At 39.6% G+C, this 23242-nt stretch overlaps 3 protein-coding genes across 3 annotated transcripts; 1 reads left to right on the top strand and 2 right to left on the bottom strand.

Moving 5' to 3' along the window:
* Positions 1–51: 51 nt before the first annotated feature.
* On the bottom strand, positions 52–6426 carry LOC134749980 (zinc finger HIT domain-containing protein 2). Its single transcript, XM_063685016.1, has 4 exons — positions 6289–6426; positions 5172–5694; positions 1808–2011; positions 52–1003 (listed from the first exon to the last, which is right to left on the bottom strand). The coding sequence occupies exons 1-4, from the start codon at positions 6333–6335 to the stop codon at positions 680–682; spliced, it is 1098 nt and encodes a 365-aa protein (XP_063541086.1). The 5' UTR covers positions 6336–6426; the 3' UTR covers positions 52–679.
* A 166-nt stretch (positions 6427–6592) lies between these two features.
* LOC134749890 (structure-specific endonuclease subunit SLX1 homolog) lies at positions 6593–8746 on the top strand. The gene is made up of 4 exons (XM_063684893.1): positions 6593–6894; positions 7020–7071; positions 7444–7635; positions 7960–8746. Exons 1-4 carry the CDS (start codon positions 6716–6718, stop codon positions 8383–8385), a joined length of 849 nt encoding a protein of 282 aa, XP_063540963.1. The 5' UTR covers positions 6593–6715; the 3' UTR covers positions 8386–8746.
* Positions 8747–8966: 220 nt separating this feature from the next.
* LOC134750413 (phospholipase A2-like) lies at positions 8967–15190 on the bottom strand. Its single transcript, XM_063685586.1, has 4 exons — positions 14965–15190; positions 12450–12609; positions 11246–11398; positions 8967–9126 (listed from the first exon to the last, which is right to left on the bottom strand). The coding sequence occupies exons 1-4, from the start codon at positions 15137–15139 to the stop codon at positions 9042–9044; spliced, it is 573 nt and encodes a 190-aa protein (XP_063541656.1). The 5' UTR covers positions 15140–15190; the 3' UTR covers positions 8967–9041.
* Between the last annotated feature and the right edge of the window lie 8052 nt (positions 15191–23242).

Raw genomic sequence — 23242 nt, 5'->3', positions numbered from 1 at the left:
TGCAGATCGTTTATATGTGTTGGTTGTTCTGTGAAGTTAAACACAAACTAATGGAACTTACAATCTTTATTTATTCTTACAAACATAACATCCATTATTTACATTATACAACTCTTTAACCTTTTTGCCGCCATTGACTTGATGTAAAGTCAGTACATTGCGTGCACACCACGCTACGACTTGATGCGTCTAAATGCTGGAACAATTTGCCGCCATCAGTAGTTAACTGTAAGTCCCTGGCGGTTTTCAAACTACGCTGCAAGGCTTATTTACTGGACCTCCAAAAGGAAGTAACATGCACTTTTGGTTGAGTAACCTTCTTTATAAATATTGATTTTTAGTTAAGTTAGCACTTTTTTATCTACTGCGCATTGTACGGTTTTGCTATTCTGTCCAATATGTAATAGTGTAAATGTTTCTGCTGTCCTTGGCTAGATACAAATACGGCGGTGGCTTTTGGCACAGACATTAGCTAAACCACTTTTCCTTTCAATTAGTTTGTAAGCATTATCGTGTACTTTTATATGTACTTATGTTCAAACTTTTTGAGTAAACGTCTTATTAACTTATATGTTTATACGGGTTGTTTACGTGCAATTTTTGACATGGCGTTGATGACACTTTATTACTTCATTGACGTGGCGGCGAAAAGGTTAAAAGTTCTCATTCAAATTCCATGCTATGCTATGCCACTTTCAAGGAAGGACAAATAATATTCAACTTTCTTCATACATTTCTTCAACTTGTTACCATCCAAGGGCGGTAAATGTTCTGTCCCATGCTCCGGAAACTTCTTAGAAAATGCTTTATCTTTACTTTGTTTCTTATCATCAGTAGGCTGCGCTTTTGATATAGATTTGGCTTTATGTAGCACCCTGTAGAGATCTGAGAGAGCTGATTTGCAGTAGTGATTTTTGTGCTCTTTACTGGGTCCTTGGAGGATTAAATAGGTGTCGTGCTTCATGACATCCAGACTCGGCGCGTCTGTTTCAATGAGTTCACTCTGTAACAATTTATTAACAACTTACTAAATGTAATTATAGTTGGTCAAGCAAGTCTTGTCAGTAGAAAAAGGCGCGAAATCAAATTTTCTATGGGGCGATATCCGTTCGCGGCTACTTTTTTTTAAATTTTGCTGCCTTTTCTACTGACAAGATTTGCTTGACCAACTATAATAGCTCTCACAGCATCTGTCTAGTGAAACCTTTTCGGATGGCACAAGTTTTGACTTTGGCACTCTAAAGCGAGGTTTAGACTAGCAAGAACTTGCATGCAATTTAAGTTACATTGCCGACTACTAAAGTAAACTGTATTCAAAAGTTTGACTAGATACCGCAATGTAACGACCAGTTGCGCTATTTACTGCTTGTCACTCGGGAGTCGGCAGTGAAGTATGAAACTTCCCATAAAATAAAGTAGGTGTTTTAACAGTGTTAACTAATTAAAAGTGGTAGGACACTGAAACAAAATGTTAGTATTTATACCCTCGTAAAGCTAATGGTCATTGTCCTTTATTCTTCTTAGTTTGGGATAGTTGCATTTGTTTTATTTTGTTCAATTTTCATCCAAACTAAAATCAACTCTATTTCGTACACTATAGGTTCAAATTTCGCTGGCAAATTTTACATTTGTTTCCTGTATGGGTGGGCCTTAAGGGCCCTCCACACTCGTGCGCGAATCGCGGCGCGAAGCCGCGAACGCGAGTCTGGAGTCTAGATCGCTAATCAGCGGAGTCTGGAGCGGGCTATAGGAGTATTTAAAGCAATGTTTCTTCTAAAAGCATAAGGCAATATTACAAAATATGTACCTGTAAGCATTTCTGTACAACTGACTCAACGGCTATGGCAGGGTCATCAAAATTGGCACTAGACTCCAAATTGGCACAAACATTGAGGAAATGTGTTACCCATTCCAGGGGCTCCACGTCTCCGTTGAAGTATCGCATCACAAATGCGTAGGATGCTATGATATTTGTTATATTAAACTTTATTGCTGGGGAGGGTTGGACAGTCTGTAACAAAAACATACTTATATAAAGTAAAGTACAAATCTAAAATAGATGTTTTCTGTCACCAATGTTTTCAAAATCGGGATGTTCAACTCCAACATAGATGACTGATCAGTACACAATGTGATGATGATGTATTCCTGTTATCCCTCATTAGGGACATAGAGCTCGCAGAAGAATCCTCCATTTGTCACAATCTTGAGCGGCTACTTCCAGCTCTTTCCAGTCATCAGTACATACTGTACTGATGACTTATTGCAATCTCATATGACAAGAAACCTAATACCCCGGCCACGTACTCGACCAGTGGTATGGAAAGTAGTGAGGGAAGTATGCAGGGCAGTATGGCGGCCGATGACGAATAGCGCGGTCACACTACGTCTCTGCCTACTTCCCATGCCACTCGTCGAGTATGTGGATGGCAGTGTTGGCCGTAATTGTTAATTTTAATTAACCATTGATCAATTTTATTAACCATTAGTTCCGCCATTAACCAATTGCATTAAAGTTAATTCGGATTAAAGTTAATTCGGATTAAATTTTTGAGACGTTAATGGCCATTGAAGTTAATTCGGATTAACTTTAATTCGGATTAACTTCAATGGCCATTAAAGTTTCAAAAAATTAATTAGAATTACTCTCAATTGCATTAACGTCTAATAAAATTACATTCGTGATATTTTAAAATGAGACAGCAAAATGACCCTGACTGAACCCTGGCAGTAGTAGCAGTACCTACCTACTACCTAGTAGAATTCTGGTTTGGTGCAACACAGACATACGCGGTTTTGGTCATTTAAATCGTCTTGATGAGCACTTCGGAGAGCCGTACCCATGATAGAGCTGATGCTGAACCCTGGCAGTACCTAATGGATCTAAGGTTTGGTGCAACATAGGCACACGCTGTTTTAGTCATCCGACTCGTCTTGATGAGCACTTCGGAGAGCCATACCCATGATAGAGCTGATGCTGAACCCTGGCAGTACCTAATGGATCTAAGGTTTGGTGCAACATAGGCACACGCTGTTTTAGTCATCCGACTCGTCTTGATGAGCCCTTAGGAGAGCAGTACCCATGATAGAGCTGATGCTGAACCCTGGCAGTACCTAGTGGATCTAAGGTTTGGTGCAACATAGGCACACGCTGTTTTAGTCACCCGACTCGTCTTGATGAGCACTTAGGAGAGCAGTACCCATAATGGAGCTGATGCTGAACCCTGGCAGTACCTAGCGGAACTAAGGTTTGGTGCAACATAGGCACACGCTGTTTTAGTCATCCGACTCGTCTTGATGAGCACTTAGGAGAGCAGTACCCATGATAGAGCCTTAGAACCTTAGATCCACTAGGTACTGCCAGGGTGCAGCATCAGCTCTATCATGGGTACTGCTCTCCTAAGTGCTCATCAAGACGAGTCGGGTGACTAAAACAGCGTGTGCCTATGTTGCACCAAACCTTAGATCCACTAGGTACTGCCAGGGTTCAGCATCAGCTCTATCATGGGTACTGCTCTCCTAAGTGCTCATCAAGACGAGTCGGGTGACTAAAACAGCGTGTGCCTATGTTGCACCAAACCTTAGATCCACTAGGTTCTGCCAGGGTTCAGCATCAGCTCTATCATGGGTACTGCTCTCCTAAGTGCTCATCAAGACGAGTCGGATGACTAAAACAGCGTGTGCCTATGTTGCACCAAACCTTAGATCCATTAGGTACTGCCAGGGTTCAGCATCAGCTCTATCACGGGTATGGCTCTCCGAAGTGCTCATCAAGACGAGTCGGATGACTAAAACAGCGTGTGCCTATGTTGCACCAAACCTTAGATCCATTAGGTACTGCCAGGGTTCAGCATCAGCTCTATCATGGGTACGGCTCTCCGAAGTGCTCATCAAGACGATTTAAATGATCAAAACCGCGTATGTCTGTGTTGCACCAAACCAGAATTCTACTAGGTAGTAGGTAGGTACTGCTACTACTGCCAGGGTTCAGTCAGGGTCATTTTGCTGTCTCATTTTAAAATATCACGAATGTAATTTTATTAGACGTTAATGCAATTGAGAGTAATTCTAATTAATTTTTTGAAACTTTAATGGCCATTGAAGTTAATCCGAATTAAAGTTAATCCGAATTAACTTCAATGGCCATTAACGTCTCAAAAATTTAATCCGAATTAACTTTAATCCGAATTAAATGGCTAATGGTTAATGGCCATTAACCTTTTTAATTGTTAATTTTTAATGGTTAATGGCATTAGCGTTCGGCCAACACTGGTGGATGGGGTGTAAGAAAGAACAGCAAAGAATGGCAGCTGGCAATCTTCGCAGTGGCATTCCAGAAAAGTGTTGGGTATTATGATGAGACATTATTTTTTTAACACTTCTGACAAAACTAAGAAGCGAATATTGGGCATGATAGTTTGATAACTTAGCTTTATAGTTGGTCAAGCCAAATTGGCAGTAAATAAGAACAAAGAAAACTATACTCATCTTTTTCTTTTTGGTGCTAGTACTAGTGAAAGACAAAGATAGTATGATTCTCTCTGTCTATGTTTGAAATGAGACAGTCCTTTGACAAACTATAGATTCAATGGTATACAATACCCTTGGAGCAACACTGGGAAGGGAGACGGCATTAGTACAACTGTATGAATGAATGAATGAATCGAGAGAAAAGAAATCGAGGTGTGCAAGATTGTCTTTGACGTGTGTCATTTTCTATGTATTTGTGTCGTCATTACACATTAGATTTTGTACGTAGTGAGTAAAAAGTGCGACTGTGTGCACGTTCAAAATAGCAGAATTATTTATACTGTAAAATATTGCTTGGGCTCCTCCCTTCCAACATGTCGGAAGCCGGCGTTGCTCGAAGATAATACCAATTTCTGCAGGTTATTAAGGTAGTTGCCATATGCGTTATGTCCCTGACATAGAAGGCCTTTTTGTGGAATGCCCCAGGAGTACAAAATTGGGGTGTCCTTTTATTGGGGTATTCAGTTGAGGCGGCTGGCTCAATTGGTGTTGGATGGAAAAGCTGGGAGAATCTGCTTATTTGTAAAACTTATATTATTAGTGTATTTTCATGGCAACCCATATGATTTGACAGTTCGTGGACTCATAATATTAGTCTAATATCGTTCGAGAAATGGGCCCAAATCTATTGGATTACTTACAGTCATAGAATCTAAAGCTGGAACCTTCTTTAAATCAGGACACTTTTTCAATGCTTCACTTTCTTCCTTAGTTATTTCCTCTACCTTCTTCTCTTTCTTTCTAAACATCCACCATGGCTCCCACTGTGGCATAATAGCTCCCACATCACCCTTATTTAACAGAGCCTCAAATTCATTCCTCTCATCTTCCGTCAATACTCCCCACAGCTGATCAGCATCATTTAAATTAAGCCCTTTAATTCTTTCATGAAGATCCTCACTTTCTTCATCATCCGAGTCCATGTTTTCTAGCATCTCCTTGATATCCTCAGTGTCTATTTCTTGCTCATGCATACGCTTTAATATTTCAATCATTTTGCGCTTAGATTCATCATCAACGTGATTTGAGGCGAGTTCTTCTGTCACACAGTTGCGGTAGAAGTTTTCGGAGCATTCTTGGTGCTTTTCAGATCTGTAGCAATCTAAGGAGCAGTACAATACTTCGCAGCGGGGGCAGCAGTATTTACTAGGGTTCTCATTACACCTAAAATAAATTGAAAATGTAAGTTGCAGGTATAATGTATATTGTTTAAGTATCTTAATTACAAAATAATTTTAATCGATACATTATTAAATAAGATACTTAAAAAAAGCAAGCTTGCAAGGGCTGGTGGCTTAGCGGTAAGAGCGTGCGACTTTCAATCCGGAGGTCGCGGGTTCAAACTTCGACTCGTACCAATGAGTTTTTCGGAACTTATGTACGAAATATCATTTGATTTTACCAGTTACCAGTCGCTTTTCGGTGAACGAAAACATCGTAAGGAAACCGGACTAGTTCCTCCTCGGGGTTGGAAGGTCAGATGGCAGTCGCTTTCGTAAAAACAATCAATCTGCATCAATTCTTGGGATTAGTTGTCAAGCGGACCCCAGGCTCCCATGAGCCGTGGCAAAATGCCGAAATAACGCGAGGAAGATGATGAATATTTTTTTTTTAAATGCATGTTGTATTGGTACGGGTGCAAAGCTGTAGTACAAATCTACTCAAAGCGCGTTTAAATAGATATTGTATAATATTATAATAGAAGATTATGTACATATCAATAGCATATCGACACGATGTTTTTCTACCAATACTTACAGCCCACAGATTTTGGCGCTCTGTGTGTTGGATGATTCGTCAGACATTGTAGTATTACTATGACTAACTAGAAAATGTAGCCTTATAGTTTTATAACTTATAATACAATGTTTCTGCCGGTAAACACAAAGGCAAGCATGAAGAATAAGCACAGAATAAGAGAAATGTCAGTTGTGACAGTTGTCAATCTAATGTCAAAGTTATCAGCTGTTCTTAGTACCGATGACAGTGGAGCGCTTTTTATTAAAGCTCAAACAGAAAATCGCTAAATCGCCGACAGTGACAGCTCCACAGCTGTCTTTAAGCGCGGGTGCTAAAAACAAAAAAAAGTAGGAAAAACTTGAGTAGTTGAGTGAGTCGAACCGGACGTAAAAACTATTATGATAAGAATTAAAGAATAGTTTGTCTGTAGTTCTTTAACAACAAAATGATGGAGCCAGAACTCGTTGAAGATTTCTTTGGAGTTTATTTATTGTACAACATTAACCCCAAATATAAGGGTCGTACATACATTGGCTACACCAGAGATCCAAATAGAAGAATAATGCAACATAACAGAGGAACGTGGGCTGGTGGTGCGCTTAGGACAAGTAATAGAGGACCATGGTAAAATGTACCATTGTTTACATTGTTCATACATGTATTAGCATGTATTACATGTATAAAGGTTGTTGCTTTTCAGTGACTCATGTTAATATTTTAATCCACTGATTCTATTTTATTTGTTTTAGGAAAATGGTCATGATTGTACACGGGTTCCCTAACAACATATCTGCTTTGCGGGTGAGTAAATTTTGCTAGAGTACAAATTTGCTCTAGACATTTTTATCCAATTTTAACCCAAGAGGTATAGTCTGTAGTCATCCGTCTGCGTCTGTTATATATCTTACCGGACAAATCATTCTGCCATTCAATCCAATTTGTAATGACGACTGAAATACATAGAAAATGACACACAACAAAGACAAATCTTGCACACTCTTCCCTTATTGTGTGTCATGCACCTCAGCAGAGGGGAAATAGCGCGAATGCAGAGTCCCTTCCGAGTTGCTCGAAGCTAGTAGAGCTCCGGCTCTGTCAAGTTGGTCAGAATGTTAAATAATGGCTACACTGTAACTATGACATTTAGTCCTACAATAAATCTTCTCTTCATAGTTTGAATGGGCCTGGCAGAACCCAACAAAGACAACAAGACTGCAGCACTTGTCCCTAAAGAGAGTGCCCAGGAAGGAGACAGAGTTCCACTTTCAGCTCCGAGTTGTCAGTGAAATGCTTAGGGTCGGGCCGTGGTGTCGACTGCCGCTCACCATCAGATGGCTAGAGAAAGACTTTTATGAAGAATTTCCAGTAAGTATTTAACGTAAAATAGTTAAAACTTGTTATAATATTATAAAATCAAAATCAATTTAGTTTAACTTCTAACAGTCCAACAAAGCAATGAAATTGAATTTGTTGTTATAAACAAAGTTGCGTTTGTTTAGTTTGATTATAAAACCAAACAAATGCAATTGTATTTTGTAATACCCTTATGATTATGAGCCTTGAAGCATAAAATATATTTTTTTTATTAAAAAAAAAATATTATTGATTTGTATTGTATTGTATTGTATTTATTTATTGGGCTACTATATAGCTAGAATACCTATTTTACTAAAATCTATTTATTTTTAGCCTGAAAGAGAACCTCCAACTCACATGAAAATATGCCATGGACCAGTCAAGAGTAAGAACCTGAAGAAACCCAAGAAAACCTTCCATGCAACCCACACGGAATGCCTCATCTGCTCCGGCTACATAACCAGACCCGACTCTAAGCTATCCTGCTTAAATCCTCATTGTGACCTCATATCTCACATAACATGTCTCGCCCAGTTATTCTTAGAACCGTCTGAATTTGTCCCCATACAAGGACAGTGTCCTTTCTGTGGTACAGTGCTTAAATGGGGTGAATTAATAAGGAAAATGAGAGGTTGTGGTCAGGGTACATTGAGCCAGGAAGATGATAATGGCAGCAATGATGATGATGAAGTTTTGTCACAAGACAGAGCATTTGTTGATAATAATTCCATTTGGTTACAAGACTGTGATGAGTTATGACAAAAAATATATGTGTGTAACATTACGTTTTTATTTTTTCAATTAGGGGGAGAAACGAAACGAAACGCTATTGTCTTTCTATCACACTTCCTTATTAGTGCGATAGAGACAGATAGCGTTTCGTTTCGTTTTTCTGCAAACGATTATCATCTTGACTAGGCAACGGCGAAAACGGGTGTTTTCGCCGTTTTCTAGCTCTGATTCCAGATGGTAATTATTTCGGTTTTATTCCGTTTGTGTTACTAGATGGCGCTAAATTTAATAACTGTACGGATAGATTGAACCTTGTAAATTTTTACTATCTCCTCCATATTTATTTCAACCAACATAATAAGTAGGTAGGTACCTATAGTTGGTCAAACCAAATTGTCAGTAAATAAGAACAAAAAATACTATGCTCCTCCTTTTCTTTTGGGTGCTAGTACTAGTGTTGTTCTTATTTACTGACAATTTGGTTTGACCAACTATATTTAATAACGTTTCAAGAACTTTTTTTATGGAAACTAAGCATAGAGTATTAAATAAAACGTCTATTCTCTAACAATTTTTTATTTATTTACATCATACAATAATACTTATTTCAGAACAAAACATTTAGGGATAGGTACTTACACAACTTCTTATCAACTAAAATAAATAATTATAATACGATTAGATTAATAATTTGGTACATCAAACCACTGGTACCGCTGCTCTCCTTCCGTGTTATATTTGGGCTCCAAGCATTTTCTGTTCAACCATCTATTAAAAAAAAAGAAGATTTAGCTGCGTTGAACATTGACATGTAAATAATGTATTAAAAAAAGTATAAAATGTTCAATAAACTTTTCAGTTAATGGATTAGGTACAACATAGACATAGTAATTAAAATTATCGTTTCCAATCAAAAGTCATTATAAGTATGTATAAAAAAAATAAAGGTATCTAATATCGTTACGGTTTTAACACTCCCTGGCACTGACTAAAATAACCGACTTGGTTTCACATTACATCTCAAAACTATTTTGTAGTAAAAGAACTGCGTTGCGAGACTTGCATCTTTTTACATGTAATGTTTTTGATGGGATCTCATCTCTTTTTGTAGGCAGTCCTTCTTTTCGTGTACTCATACCCATACCATACTCATACTATGTATACACATATCATCATTATACACATCTTAATTCATACTCACATCGTACTCGTACAACGTAGTGTACCTATACTTAACCTACTAATTGTAGGAACTGCAAAGGTAACTTTGTTATCGCATATATTTATATAGGATTACAAACTTACTTGTGCAGTTATTAAATCTTTAAAACGTGACTGATACTGCAGTATTTTAAAGTTTTTATTGGCTTAATACGCTAAAAACTAATTACGTTTCAAATTTGGAGCTTGTGGATCTGCTAGAAGTACCTTAGAATTATGATGATCGTGAGTGAGTGTGTCAGTGACAAAACTAAGGAACTTTGACATGCAATAATTCTTAAACTACATGTTCAAATTTAATGTTATTGAGAATATATCTAAATCATGTTATGCTCTATACGTCACTGAAAATTCAGGGTTCTAGCTTTAGCTATCACAAAATTACCAGGACGTTGAAAATGGCCTGAGTGGCTTTGAGAAAAGGATGGTACGGCCGTGCCTCTTTGTCTAGCTCGACTTGGCGGGGCCCCGGCAGGGGCACTGCCGTGCCCCCAGATTTCGCGGCTTTTTCTGCTGACAAAGTTGTTTAACCGGCTCGGCTATAGGTATAATAGGTATCGAATACTTAGGCGGTTAAATTGTCACCCTTTTATTTTCTAATTGGCTAAAGGCGTGTACTCACCAGGGACCGGACAACCCTTTCCGCGATAAAACCCTTTCAATGGGCGACACTTAAACACGGCTAACACATTGAAAGACTTTCCCTTTTGAACTGCAAGCCCATTCATACCCTTACCTTTGACTAACCCTTACCGAAAAGCTAACCAAAAATAAGGCTAGCTCTTAATAAGGGTTACCCTTATCTTTAAGCGCTTTTTATAAAGGTTTCCCTTTGCGTGAAAGAGACAGGATTAGTATATATCTACGGTAGTGTATGAAAAGGAAAGAAAATACGTGTCTAGTCAAAGAACGCCGCCGTCGCCGCCGACGATCGCTCGGATTCGAAGTAATGTGTGCTTTATGAACAAGGTAGACGACTTAAATTAGCACGCTTATATGCTAAAAGGGAAGCCCTTTATAAGGCTAACCCTTATAAGCAATATGCAAGGTGTTGGTGAGCGGATGATAAGGGTTTTGTAAGGGTATTTGGGCTACCGATTATTCAAATGTGGTAGCTTTATATAAGGGTTTTTAAAACCAAAACAAAGGGTTTCGTCTGGCAAAGGGTATGGTGAGTTAAGCCTTATGCAATACCCTTATAAAACCCCGATAAGGGATAGCGGGCCGTTCCCTGGTACTCACCTCACTCATCTTGTAAGAGATCGCATCTGATGTTTGATACATTGCGGCTTTTGATCGATCAATTGAATTAGTTAAACCTACTTAGCCAGCAATGTATCTAAAATCGCATGCGATTTGTTGCAAAGTCTGCAGAGCCCTTAAGGGTCGATATACAGACATTGAGCGTGTCAGACACGTGCCGTGTGTACCCTAATAAAAAACCGGCCAAGTGCGAGTCGGACTTGCGCACCGAGGGTTCCGTACTTTTTAGTATTTGTTATAGCGGCAACAGAAATACATCATCTGTGAAAATTTCAATTGTCTAGCTATCACGGTTCATGAGATACAGCCTGGTGACAGACGGACAGCGGAGTCTTAGTAATAGGGTCCCGTTTTTACCCTTTGGGTACGGAACCCTAAAAATGGCTGCAACAGCGGTACTAACCCTCCTTTCTTATTGCACCCGACCACAGGGTAGTCCTCCCTGAAGCACTTGGTGTCTAGTGCGTTGAAGTAGACTGTCCCGATCTGCTTGGCGATTTTGCTCTTGGCGGCGTGCAGGCACAGGCGGAACTTCTGGTCACATTCGCAGCTCAATCTAATATAGTAGAAAAGAAAGAAAAGATTTGAGCTAGGTTGTATACCCACTACGCGTTGTTAGCAATCGAATGTTTGTGGTACAGAAATGTAATTTAATGAAGACTGTAATCTTATTAACCTTGATAGGAACCTATGTCATCAATCATTCTAAAGCGCATCCAGGATCTAGCGAAGCGAACCTATTACTATCCAGAAGTCTAAGAGCGTTTTCACAATGTTCGATCCGATATCGGATGTAGGATTCTACATCCACAAATGGCTCTGACTTGGCTCAACTCATGCAAAGTTCGCATACAGCAGTAAACAGCAAACTAGCTATTACATCCTGATGCACCTTTAACGCCCGTCCAGAGGCTATTAGGGGTACCCTCTACCCTTCGAAAATGGGCACTGACACCGTGGCACCTAAAAAAATGTTGGTTTCGCCATCGGGCATACATACCGCGTGTAGAAGGCATTGTTAGGGAGATTGTGCTTGGTCTGGCCGGCTGTTATTGGTGTCGGGGCAGTGGTCGTGCTTACGGTAGCACATGTCGGTCTAGGGCCATCGGGCATACCTACATACCGAGTGTAGAAGGCATTGTTTGTGAGATTTTGCTTGGTCTGACCCGCTGTTATGGTGTCGGGGCAGTGGTCGTGCTCGCGGTAGCACATGTCGGTCTAGGGCCGCCATCGGGCATACATACCGCGTGTAGAAGGCATTGTTAGTGAGATTGTGCTTGGTCTGACCCGCTGTTATGGTGTCGGGGCAGTGGTCGTGCTCGCGGTAGCACATGTCGGTCTAGGGCCGCCATCGGGCATACATACCGCGTGTAGAAGGCATTGTTAGTGAGATTGTGCTTGGTCTGACCCGCTGTTATGGTGTCGGGGCAGTGGTCGTGCTCGCGGTAGCACATGTCGGTCTAGGGCCGCCATCGGGCATACATACCGCGTGTAGAAGGCATTGTTAGTGAGATTGTGCTTGGTCTGACCCGCTGTTATGGTGTCGGGGCAGTGGTCGTGCTCGCGGTAGCACATGTCGGTCTAGGGCCGCCATCGGGCATACATACCGCGTGTAAAAGGCATTGTTAGTGAGATTGTGCTTGGTCTCGCCCGCTGTTATGGTGTCGGGGCAATGGTCGTGTTCGCGGCAGCACATGTCGGTCTCCCGGGCGGGGCCGAGATCATCGTAGCCGTCAGCTATGTCGCCGGCGCCGCACCATTTTGTACCTTAAATAGTAAAACGGAAGGGCTGATTAATAATATAAACCCATTATAAACCTTATGTTATTTTTAATCGAATTTATCGATTGCTTTGTTATTGTTAAAAATAACTAAAACTGTCATTCAAAAACCGACGACCGGACTGGCCTAGTGGGTAGTGACCCTGCCTGTGAAGCCGATGGTCCTGGGTTCGAATCCCGGTAAGGGCATTTATTTGTGTGATGAGCACAGATATTTGTTCCCGAGTCATGGGTGTTTTCTATGTATTTCAGTATTTATATATTATATATATCGTTGTCTGAGTACCCATAACACAAGCCTCCTTGGGCTTACCGTGGGCCTTAGTCAGTCTGTGTAAGAATGTAGTATAAAAATATTTATTTATTTATTATATTATTATTATATATTATTAAAAACAATGATATCCGTATCCGCGCTCCCATACGCGGTACACACTGCCGTCCGCTCAGTGCTCAGCGAGCTGCGTTCGGAGAAGGATCAGCCGGCCTAACCACAAGGTGGCAATCGCTATCGCTACGACAACGAAACGCTTTGTGTCTCTATCACTTCCATACTAGTGCGAAAGTGACAGTTGCGTTTGGACCGCTACGAAGCGTAAGCAATTGGCATGTTGGCTACACGGCCTGAACTCACTGCACCATTGGGCAGTGAATATTTTCCACCATATTTGAAACCTGAAATATGTTTAATAGGTAGCGTTACAAATCCATGAAGAAACTGTGGCGTTGGTTCGGGCACTTGAATGAATGAATGAATGATTTATTTGCATATGAATATTGGGTTACATATGTAGGTGTTGGGTACAATATTTTGAGTTTGTTTCACCAAGATTCTACCTATACAGGTGTACATGCACTGTATATTGGCTTGATTCGCTACTAACAGTAGTAGAATTTCGCCAAATCACAGAAAATTAATAATACTACTTAATTATAATAATTATCTTACAACATAGTTTAATTTATACTTGGGAAGATTATTGTCAAAGGCAATGCACTTTTTTCATCAGATCGACGTAAATGCACAAATGCTGGGGCCCAATTCCACTCAGATAAGTAAATAAAGGTGACATGGCTAATAAGATACTTTTGATGTTACGACCGATGTCAAATTCTTGGTGTATTCCAATTTGTCCCCGCCCCACGTGACCGCCGTCATATATGCGGCGGGGATAGATGAGGAATGGTTCATGTGCCCGGTGGGGACATAGGTATGGCAATACACCAAATAAAAAAAAAGTTAAAAGACTGCGCTGCTGCGGTATCGCTACAAAAGTGTGAGGATTTATGAGGAACGTTCGATATGGTAGCCATGTCACCGCCGTCAGTCTCTCGAATCAAATTGGGCCCTTGATGTCACTGTGTCGTATCGTTAATTGTTTTAATTAGGTTAAGGTCTGATACCAGAAGTTGTCTATAGAATAGATTAGTTATGATTTCTGTGATCACGCGACACGCAATCGAGTCTGAAAAAAAAACTAGTCAAGTGCGAGTGCATTTAATTCGCGCACCTAGGAAGATCAGTAGACGGATCCACGTACGGTACGGGAAAAAAAAAACCCGGATCCCGGCACACGAGAGGTTAATGAGTTTTTTCAAAAAACTTATATTGAAACAATTTAAGTGCCGCAAAGATATGCTCTTTTGCTTGTATGGCTTTTTGTATCGTATAAAGGTGTATCAGAAATCGGAACCCTCCCTTCGACACGCACTACCAGTTTTGTCTTTTTGCGCAGTAAAAAGATTAAAATAAAAAAATAGGTAATATAAGTTTCGAAAATCTCAATCTTAAAAACTAGATTAATATGAATATGTAGCTTATGGTTTTTAGCTTTAGCTAGCTCTTTTTCTAGGCCTCAAACTATTTTCATACCAAATTTCAACAAAATTGATTCAGCGGTTTAAGCGTAAAGACTTAAAGAGGCCACAGACAGGCAGACAGACACTCGTACTCGGTTAAGCAAAACATCATGAGGAAACTGGACTAATCCCGTTAAGGCCTAGTTTCCCCTCAGGATTGGAAGGTCACGTGGCAGTCACTTTCATAAAAAAATGTGCCTACGTTAGTTCTTGGGAAAAGTGTCCGAGCGGACCCCAGGCTCCAATGAGCCGGCAAAAAGCCGGATAGATGAAAATTATGGTTAATTTATCAGGTACTAAAAATAGGTGTATTCCCATTTGCCCCCGTTCCACGCGACGCCATACATGAGGCGGGGACAGATAGGAATATTAGGATTAATTCATATGAATGCCGGCACCTGCGATCTGTGCTCGGCTGCCGGCTGGGACAAATCGGGTCTACACCCTAAAAATGGGTTATTTATATCAAAAATCAACAAACCTGGATAAATCAGACTGAATCTGAGATCAACCTCGTCCATTTCCGTTTCGTTGCTGTCTTCAATCAAACCTCTTTCTCTTAAACTCTGCAAGTCCACATTATTTATAACCCAACTAGTACTCGATTCAAACATAATTATTACTACAAGGCACGAAATCTTAGCTATTGCCAACATTTCAGCTAAACCAACTACTAACGTTCAGAGAAGTGAGAAGAATGAGCGGTAAGTGTAATTGTCTTTATTTATATCAGCTGAAAAGACTGAAGTGAATTAAAATACAAGGAAGTCTTCGCAGCCTTAGTATCTATAGCCTCCTGTGGGGCATTATCTATTCTCGACAAGTAGACTGTTAGTAAATTGAGCTCGACAAGTCCTTGTGTAACATGACCTCAACTACAGCAACAATTCAACGTAACCGGAGATCTATGTAATACTGGTTTTTGTGCGATTAAGTCGCCCGCGCTTAGCAATGGAACACCTTATCGGCACGGGTAAATTCCGTCTGAAAACCTTAATGTTCGACATTGAGAACTTGGTCGAAACTTCCTTTACGAAACCATTTACATAAGATTTACATAAAAAATGTTGTTATAGGTCTTAAATAGGTTCCTCTTAACATTCTCTTTAGTATAGGTATCAGAAATAGAAAGTTTACCTATATAAAAACTAATCTTTTTAAGTACTTAGTAAAACTTCTGTAAGTTTTGTCACATAGTCACGTCGCGGTTAAATAGGTAATCTTACCGTACTTAAATACCGTATTGTGGTTTATTTACATTTTGTTAAGTACCCAAAGAAATCATTATCATCATTGGCCACAGCATCTTGACAGATGATTGTTGCAGCGACAGTTTATTATGAAGAAGAGGTCTGTGCGCCGTCGGAGATCGCAGGTGCGGCACATCTCTTCCTGTGGCTGTAAAGTCCAATCGCAGCACGACACTTTCTGCCACAAAGATCGCAGGTGAAACGCGAGTCTGTTGGTGGTTCCTGTGAAGCCCGGAGTCTTTTCTGCTTCAAATCATCGAGCCAGACTTCGTCATGCTTCGCTACGCCATCACGTAGAAGGTTACGCCATCCCGCTCTTTCAAGGGCTTCCGTTTCCCAGGTGTTCGGGTCGATGCCAAAGGACAACATGTCCCGCTTACAGGAATCCTTATAGCGAAGCATGGGGCGTCCGACTGGTCGTTTGGCGTATGCAATTTCGCTCAGCAACTCTGCCCGGGGAAGTCTATCTGGGTCCATACGTAAAACATGGCCCAGCCACCGCAACCTTCGCTGTTTTATGGTGGCAGTGATACTACAACAGCCAACAAGGTCGAGAACTGTTTCGCTTGTCATACGATCCCTCCAGATTACTCCGAGAATCGTACGTAGGCAGCGCATGTGGAAAGCATTTAAGCGGCGCTCTTGTTTACCCAAAGAAATACACTATAGGTAAATAACACTTTCACTTGAAATCGTGCATGAAATCCGTCTCTAAAGAGCATTATTCTTGTATCTGCATAAGTATATCTAGTGTCTCCATCAATACTAAGTATCATGTTGTTGTACCTAATCGAATGAGCTCAAAGGTATGCAAACTAGTTACCTATACCTAGTACCCACCCACTATTAGCTGTCCGTACTAGACAGCACGACCGCGATTTATTAAATTAGGGAGACTGGGGTCAATTGGAACATTTTTGACATTTTTTATTACTCAACTCTCATTTTTCAGCTAATTTGTTTGGTAAGAGGTTTTAATGATAGCCAGGCTACCTATAGTTAAATAAACATTATGAAACGTTGATTAAAAAAGGTAGTTCTAGAATTATAAGCGTTATACGAAACTAAAAATTGTTATGGTCACGCGGTCATATGAAATAAAGACGGGGGCGATTGAAACATCCTCTTTATAAATATATTTATTTATATATCAAATTATCCATAAAAATATGACATTTCACTTATGCGTTGAGTTGTTTTACATTTCTTCTTGAATTTTCTTTCAATTTTCGATTTTGCTTAGGTATATTTTTATAATTTCAATTGCTCCCGAAAAAAATAGTTACAATTGCCCCATCGACATTAAATTTTTACAAATATTAAATTACGCATAAAAATATGTATAGATTACTGCAGATCAACTGCAGATGCACAAAAACCATCATAAAGTCGACTATTAACATTTTCCTCTGGGACCCCATGCACGGTTGTCACGATCCGTTTTAGAGTTAGATACCTATTTTAGAAATTTAGCTTTTAAACCGGACATACCTATTGTTAAAATATATCATTTTTATAGTCGATAATAAAAAATAAATTATCGAAGGAGACGAATTTCGAACATCAAATGCAATAAAATATTTGGCAGCTGTCAGGGCTAACCCGCATGCATGCAACGTCGGAGAGTAAAGTTTAGTATTATTTGTAAATAGTCACTATTAGTATTGAGATTATTGCCATGCCCTAACAGGGTACACCACACCATGTACCGACTTTATAATGTTTTAATACCATCCTATGTAAAAATTTCCATGGATGCAATAAAGATATATGAAAGAGTGATGGAGACACAAAAAGCGTTTCGTTGTCGTAGCGCAAACGATTGGCATCTTGGCTAGGCCCTCAGAAAAAAATACAGTTTAAATAGGCAAATTTTTTATGCAATTCTAAGTTACAATATATTTAAATTCTACTGACTTTCGCCCCGGAAGTAGCTTAAAGGATGACTCACGTTAGACCGGGCCGTAGCCGGGCCGGAACTTCCGGAGCTTCGTTTTATATGGAAAGCATCACGTGATCACCTGTCATGTCATAGAAAAATAAGCGCCGGAAGTTCCGGCCCGGACACGGCCCGGTCTAACGTGAGTCATCCTTAAATAATATACTAGTGTCAAGAAACAGTGGTATTTTACTTTATATAGTAGGTGATGGTGATAGTAATTTACTTTGTTTTGTTTATTTATTTTGTTTTGGTAACTGAAGACAATATTTTTTTATATAAGTTATTTTGTAAATATAACAATTATAATGTTTAGGTATAATGAGTCAACAGTGAAATCCGTCTAAATATTTACACGGAAAACGAAGAGTAACTGATATGCGTCCTAAAGTTGATGGAATCAACAGCTTACATGAATAATATTTGTATTACCTCTATTATGGTTCCTCTACACGATGGGCCATCATACTGGCCCACAAAGATGGGCCAGCGTGTAGAGAGGGTAGTGGTATTGGATGGCTTATGGCGCTGCGGGATGGCGATGGGAGGGCCACGGTGTTGGTTTTTCGTCCGCTTATCAAAGGTAGTGGGCCAGCGATGGTGCGTACGTATCTACACGTGGCCCATTCCATAGTGCGTGCGCTCAACCATCGCATGGCAATCTCGCTGGTCCAGCGCGGGGCCATCGTGTAAAGGAGCCAAAACCATCGCATGGCAATCTCGCTGGTCTAGCGCTGGGCCATCGTGTACAGGAGTTATTACACATCGCATGGCCATCTCGCTGGTCCAGCGTGGGGCCATCACGTAGAGGAGCCATAACCATCGCATGGCCATCTCGCTGGTCCAGCACGGGACCATCGTGTACAGAGGAGCCGTAACCATCGCGTGGCCATCTCGCTGGTTCAGCGCGGGGCCATCGTGTAGAGGAGCCATAAGACATTTACAGCGTAAACATGCCAGATAAAATTGTTTATAGATTTAATTTCTTTCAGACTTCGTTTTGATGCATGACACTCATGACAGTACAAAGAAAGTCAGACCAAGCTAACTCGGCAGCGATTTTGATAGCACAGACTGTGTAATTGTTGTTTTAAACGTCATAATAACCGTCGCCCATGGACCCCCGCAACACCAGGGGGGTTGTACATAAGTTCGTTGCCACTTGCCACCCTTTGATATGCGAATACGCTCTTTTCTTGAAGGTTTGAAGGTCGTATCGGTACGGAATACCGCGGGCGACAGTTGATTCCACAGTTTAGCTCAGTGGCTGATTAGCCACGTGGCAAAAGTAGCAAATGCCACGGGCCCCGCGCGTTTGGGGGCCCCGCGCACCTACGCATGGTGGCCGTAAAAAACCTAAGTTTCACTTCGTTCACTTCGTCCGACAAAATTAAAACAATCCATGGGCCCCATGATCGCTTTTGCTACAGGCCCCGTGCAAGCCCCGTGCTGGCTTAATCCGGCACTGATTTAGCTGTGCGAGGCAGGAAGTTTCTGGAGAAACGCACAGTTGAGGGCTGCCAAATTTTTTTTACCTGAAAGAAATGCCTTAGCAAATGTAGCAAAGGGCTACACGGCTTTAATTTAGATAGGTACCTACTTAGTCCTTATCAGATACTTCCGTAATACGGTTATTTAATCTTGTAGGTACTTCTTATGAGATTATTTTCTGTATTTATTCGTACATACTTATCTAATTTAGTGCACTCATTACGATTAAGATCATTACGTAATGAATGATATTGGCGCATATGATATGAGTCACCAATGTAGATCGACTCACATTTGACTTCTTTATAGGTTTTCCGGTAATCTATAGGCAAAAAACTATTTTCTGTATTTTTTTCTATATTGCCTATTGACCGAGCGAAAGCGAAGATCTTAGTTTCAGCTTGGACAATAGTTCTCACCTCAGTAGTGAGAACATACAACATGTATTTCGAATTACACAGAACCAACAGAAAAAAAAGTAATATAATATGTACCATACCATACCGATACGATACGATACGACACGATACGACACGACACGACACGACACGAAACGACACGATACGATACGTGTAATGCTCAAACTGCATGTTGATTACCGTTATGTTCAATTAGGATTATTTTTAATAGTTGACGATGATCCTTATGATGTCGTTACATTATGCAGCCGTGCGATACCCAAGTCATTATATACGTAGGTATTAAAAATTAAAGATACCTAACATTGATACGGTTTTAATTTTAATACCCCGCCCCGTGACTGACTAAAACAACCGACTTGGTTTCGCATTACATCTCAAAACTTTTTTGTAGTAGAAGAATTGCGTTGCGAGACTTGCATCTTTTTACATGTAATGTTTTTGATGGGATTCATTTAACTCTATGTAGCAAACATTACAGTTTTGCTACGATATATTACTTACTCAACGTAACGACGAAGCTGCTATACATACTATAGAGTGCTGTTTTGCTAAAAGGAATATATCGGGATGATTTTTTGATTAATCAATAGTAATTTAGTTTTGTAACATTTGCTATTACTACGCCCTAGTACAGCACCTAAAACGAGACGGAATATTTAGCCATTTGACGGTAGATGAAAACAATTACATTCACAATGAAATAGGTTATGAAACAAGAACGATAAGAAACAGATCCAGGCAGGCTATTTGGTTGGTTAACTGATAAATGTTTCAAGTACCCGAAAATGTAAAAACACATTGTTTACATTTATTTAACTACCTAAAGAGACAGACTATAAATTAGCTTGCGTTAAGGATGACTGACGTTAGACCGGGCCGGAGCTTCCGGGGCTTACTTTTCTATGACATGACAGGTGATCACGTGAAGCTTTCCATAGAAAACGAAGCGCCGAAAGCTCCGGCCCGGTCACGGCCCGGTATAACGTAAGTCATCCTTTATGGAGTTCATGATGTGGCCCACCTTCAGTCTTTATCATCAGACCGATCGATAGTACCGTAGCATTGCATTATTTGCAATGTTAATATTTTAGTTCAATCTTACATCGGAAACTGATTTATATCTTAAGAAGACCCACTTAACACCTAAACTAAGAATGTGAGTTGAATAAAAGCTTGTAAAAAATTTTTTTCATCGCATCAGCTTGATTGTTCAAGAACTGGGTGCGTAGACAAGATGCCAATCGTTCACGCTCCGTAGCGTAGCGTAGTTATCTCTCTCTATCACTCTTCTATATTAGTGCGACAGAGACAGTTGTGTTTCGTTCGCTACGGCTACGGAGCGTTAACAATTGGCATCTTGTCTCCGCACTCTGCACACTGATGAGAAAGTTTCATTTTACCTACATGTGCCGCAAAGTAATCTGATGCAAATTTAGGGTTGTTCCCTTTTGTTGGCTGGTGGAATTGACTTTTAAATGATGATTTTGAATGATAAATATGTAATAACGTTCATTTGGGTTTGATTTTGTTTGATATTTTATAATAAGGTAGTATTTTGTTTGCGTTGGTGTGGTGAAATTTTTTGTGTTTGACTCGGTGGCAAAGTTTTCTTAACCCTCGTGCCTTGAAATCCTCGCAACGCTTAAGATTTTATTTTCGAACCACTCGCTACGCTCGCGGTTCAATTTTTGAATCTTTCGCTTACTCAGGTATTATTATTGGCACGAGAGGTTAAACAACAACTTTGCCCCCTTGTAAAACAAATAACTATTGTGTACATGGACACTTTTCAGTTGTTGCATGTATCAACCACGCTCTTTAAAACTAGCGGAAAATGCTGGTTCACAATTATTACACCAAAAAACAATCAGCGCGATAATCTGTGACAGTCTACTTAAATAATAATAATAAGTATGCATTTATTTGATATATTTTAAGATATGAAAAAAAGTGAAACGTGCATCATGTAGGTAGTGATTACATTAAGCTGCCTGCACATTTGTCTGTCGTGTTGTGTTGTGACTTGTGACGGGTATCGGTTTCATACATTTAATATGGTTGCGTTCACATTTCTCTGATGCATATGCATTTATAAGCTTTTTCATTTCTCATGTTTTGAAAGAGGATCATTGTTGTTCTAAAAGGTGTGCAGAAAATGATACGTGTCTGCACTAGAGCATTTTACGTTCGAAGTACGATTTTTTTTTTTTTTACGATAAGCAATTTAGTGCACTGCCTTATGGGAATATAGTTCAGATCCGGAAACCGCTACCAAATTTTATTATGTTGTTGGTCATGGTACTGGGTCTCCAAAACTGCCGGGAGACAGCGGCGCCGGCCATCTAATTCAGCGGAATGACGTCATCAAAATGACTCCCGCCTGGTTGCTAATATTGCATATTGCACCCAAACTATGCATTGCACATACACGATGCATTGCACGTGTGGGATATTAAATGAAAGCCAATTAAATGTTCTATATTTTATTTATACACTGTGTACCAAAATATACAACTGTTTAAGAGAAATTTACAAAGAAATATATTTTTTTTATCTGGTTTTTATGGAGGCTTTGGACACTCAAGGTGAACATGTCAGCCTCAACAAAGAAATCTAAATGATGTAAAAAAAATATATTAGATTATTTGGGTCTAAATGATGTAAAAATATATTAGATTATTTGGGTTTTACAACCAAACGAAAAGTCAGACCTTAAAGTAATTTACTATAACATTAAAGATGACGTCTCAAACCTCACACTGATACCAAAAAAAATCAAAATCTGACCAAAAAAAACCGGCCAAGTGCGAGTCGGACTCGCGTTCCAAGGGTTCCGTACATAACACAATTTAAACAATGTATTTTTTATGTGAAACGTGAGTGAAATGTCTTTAAAAAACCCGTAGGGGTCGGATCAAAAACTAAATAATTAAGTCCGACTCACGCTTGACTGCACATTTCTAATAGGTTTTCCGGTGATCTATAGGTAAAGATCTATTTCGTGTATTTTTTTCAAAATTTTAGACCCAGTAATTTGGAAGATAAAGGGGGGGGGGGGGGAATGGTCATTTTTTGCCTATTTTCTTGAATAACTTCTAAATTGTTTATCTTAAAATTATAAAAAAAATATATTTGAGATTCTCACAATGAGCTCTTTCATTTTATATGTAACACGACATAGTTTGACAAACTTTATTTTTTAATTTTCTCATTTACACCCCAAAAGTGGCCCCCGTGTTTAAAATTAATTTATTTACGTTACATGTCCATCTTTGGGTCACAAACTTACATATGTATACCAAATTTCAACTTAATTGGTCCAGTAGTTTCGGAGAAAATAGGCTGTGACAGACGGACAGACAGACAGAGAGACAGACAGACAGACGCACGAGTGATCCTATAAGGGTTCCGTTTTAAATGTATGGTGTAAGAGCTATAAACAAAGAAATACCACTTTTTATGAAAAAAATAGGTGTATATCAAATTTATACCTAAACTAAAAAAGTAAATAAAATGTTGCGTATGTTATTAGAAAAAACAGTTATTCAGGTTTGGGTTACCGCTTAAAATATATTCTATTCTATTCGATTCTATTCTATTCTAAATTTTAGATTTCTATTAAAAACCAAGAAAGTTATGCAAAAAGAACTAAAGCGC

This window comes from Cydia strobilella, chromosome 19 (assembly GCF_947568885.1).
Source record: "Cydia strobilella chromosome 19, ilCydStro3.1, whole genome shotgun sequence".
NCBI lineage: Eukaryota > Metazoa > Arthropoda > Insecta > Lepidoptera > Tortricidae > Cydia > Cydia strobilella.
This window is presented reverse-complemented; position numbering and strand designations above follow the sequence as displayed.

Bases quoted from the DNA above. Each gene is read 5' to 3' on its own strand.
- LOC134749980 (XM_063685016.1), bottom strand. From the start codon at position 6,335: ATGTCTGACGAATCATCCAACACACAGAGCGCCAAAATCTGTGGGCT. The intron at 2,012-5,171 runs GTAAGTAATCCA...TTTTTGTTACAG, and splicing joins CAGCTTTAGATTCTATGACT to ACTGTCCAACCCTCCCCAGC. The intron at 1,004-1,807 runs GTACATATTTTG...AAATTGTTACAG, and splicing joins TTGTACAGAAATGCTTACAG to AGTGAACTCATTGAAACAGA.
- LOC134749890 (XM_063684893.1), top strand. From the start codon at position 6,716: ATGATGGAGCCAGAACTCGTTGAAGATTTCTTTGGAGTTTATTTATTG. The intron at 6,895-7,019 runs GTAAAATGTACC...TATTTGTTTTAG, and splicing joins ACAAGTAATAGAGGACCATG to GAAAATGGTCATGATTGTAC. The intron at 7,072-7,443 runs GTGAGTAAATTT...TTCTCTTCATAG, and splicing joins ACAACATATCTGCTTTGCGG to TTTGAATGGGCCTGGCAGAA.
- LOC134750413 (XM_063685586.1), bottom strand. From the start codon at position 15,139: ATGTTGGCAATAGCTAAGATTTCGTGCCTTGTAGTAATAATTATGTTT. The intron at 12,610-14,964 runs GTTTGTTGATTT...TTACTATTTAAG, and splicing joins ATTCAGTCTGATTTATCCAG to GTACAAAATGGTGCGGCGCC. The intron at 11,399-12,449 runs GTATGTATGCCC...CTACTATATTAG, and splicing joins AACAATGCCTTTTACACGCG to ATTGAGCTGCGAATGTGACC.